Below are 1957 nucleotides of genomic sequence, written 5' to 3' on the forward strand. Positions count from 1 at the left end.
TATATGTATATATATATATATATATATATATATATATATTTATGTTAGAAACATATATATTTGTTAATTTTATTTTTTTTGATTTGGCTTGAATAGAGAAAAAAATATAGTGAAAGTGCCCCATTTTATAATAATATTTACAATGCATAAATAATAAAAATATAGGGTTTATTTATTTGTTACCTTATGTATATTCATAATAGATGATATAAAATGAACTTTGTCTAATTTATAATTTGTAGAAAATATAAAAAAATAACAAAACGATAGTTTCTTTTTTATTTTAATATTTACTAAATCTTCTTTAATTATTTGGTTTATATATAAATATATAACGAATGTGAATAGGTTTGATAATGAACAGTTTTATGTACAACATTTATAATTGCGAATTATGCCATAAATGTAAAATTTATAAACAAATTATAAAATGAATTATGAACAAATTATAAAATGAATTATGAACAAATTATAAAATGAATTATGTACAAATTATAAAATGAATTATGTACAAATTATAAAATGAATAATAAACAAATTATAAAGTGAATTATAAGATGAATTAAGAACAAATAAAAGGAGAAATAGATAAATAGACATTATATATAATATAGTGTATATATTATTAATAATAATATGTATATATTTATAATTTCATAAGATAACAAAAATGCATTATTTTGTACATATATATATATATATATATATATATATATATATCTTACCAATTATTGTATCACACTTTTTGTGCGTATATTTAATTCTTTTAGAACAATTTTTGTTTAATTAGGTGTATTTGGATTTCTTTCTGCTGCCTTTTGAATATTTTTTTCCCTTATGGAAATAGCAGTATCAATAAATTTCTTCATAGATTTGTGATAAGAACCATCATCATTTTTCAGAATGTTTGGATGTGTTCCTCCCTTAGATAAATATAGTTGTTTGTTGGCACTTGCACTTAACTATAGGAAACGAAAATAAATAAATAAATAAATAAATAAATAAATAAATAAACAAATAAATAATATAAATATGTATCCAATTAACATGCTTGTTTTTAAATAATAGTATGTAATATTGTATTTTTTTTATATTCTATAAAAATAAATAAAATATCGGAACTCGGAATAATTTACCTGAAACAATGTTCTTGTATGGCTTGTTGGTACTTTTTCATCCTAATAAAAAAAATAAAGATAAATGTAAATATTATAAATAAATACATATATATATATATATATATATATATATATATATATATATGTGTTATCACGTTTATATATTTAATTTTTATACCATTTCAGATAAGGTAAATAAAGTTGGTACTGTAATATTTTTAATTTTTGATTCATTATCCATTTTACTTCTTATTATCATGTCATAATCAAATAAGAAAAAATTAAGGAATGGATGAGAATATTTCGAGAGCTCCTTTAAACTTGTAAATGCATTCTGAACAATTAATCCACTTATCTACAGGAAAAAAAAAAAAAAAATAATTAGTATGTATGTATATATATATATATATTTATATATACTTATTTGCTTATTATTTTTACATGATCGTGCTGTTTTAATGCCGTGTCAATTGCTACTGCGGCTCCCATTGAACTAAAAGAAAAAATATATATATATATATATATATATATATTAATATATAAAAATATGAATATATATTGAACACAAATTATAATATATATATATATACATATAACGTTTACCTTCCAAATATAAATAAATGCTTTGGATTTTTTGTCTTCACATATTCTATATACACATTAGCATCTTTATAAAAATATTCTTCTGATGGTTTGGCAATATTAGATCCGCAACTTAAAAAAGAAAAGTAAAAAACATATATATGTATATAATTTTTGATAAGAAAAAATATTACAATAGAATATTATATTAATTTATATATTCTTCTTTTTATACCCTCTGTTGGAACATGAAAATA

General features: G+C 18.7%; 1 protein-coding gene across 1 annotated transcript in view; it reads right to left on the bottom strand.

Annotated features, from left to right (window-relative positions):
* Positions 1-782: 782 nt before the first annotated feature.
* PRSY57_0817900 (hypothetical protein) overlaps positions 783-1957 on the bottom strand; it is a gene marked incomplete at both ends in the record, with an annotated part of 1941 nt that continues 766 nt past the window's right edge. Inside the window, 6 exons of the mRNA XM_020114735.1 lie at positions 783-962; positions 1137-1178; positions 1297-1473; positions 1560-1611; positions 1722-1832; positions 1936-1957. Of these exons, the coding sequence (XP_019970574.1) occupies positions 783-962; positions 1137-1178; positions 1297-1473; positions 1560-1611; positions 1722-1832; positions 1936-1957 (584 nt within the window). The remainder of the gene's footprint in view (positions 963-1136; positions 1179-1296; positions 1474-1559; positions 1612-1721; positions 1833-1935) is intronic.

This window comes from Plasmodium reichenowi, chromosome 8 (assembly GCF_001601855.1).
Source record: "Plasmodium reichenowi strain SY57 chromosome 8, whole genome shotgun sequence".
Lineage (NCBI taxonomy): Eukaryota > Apicomplexa > Aconoidasida > Haemosporida > Plasmodiidae > Plasmodium > Plasmodium reichenowi.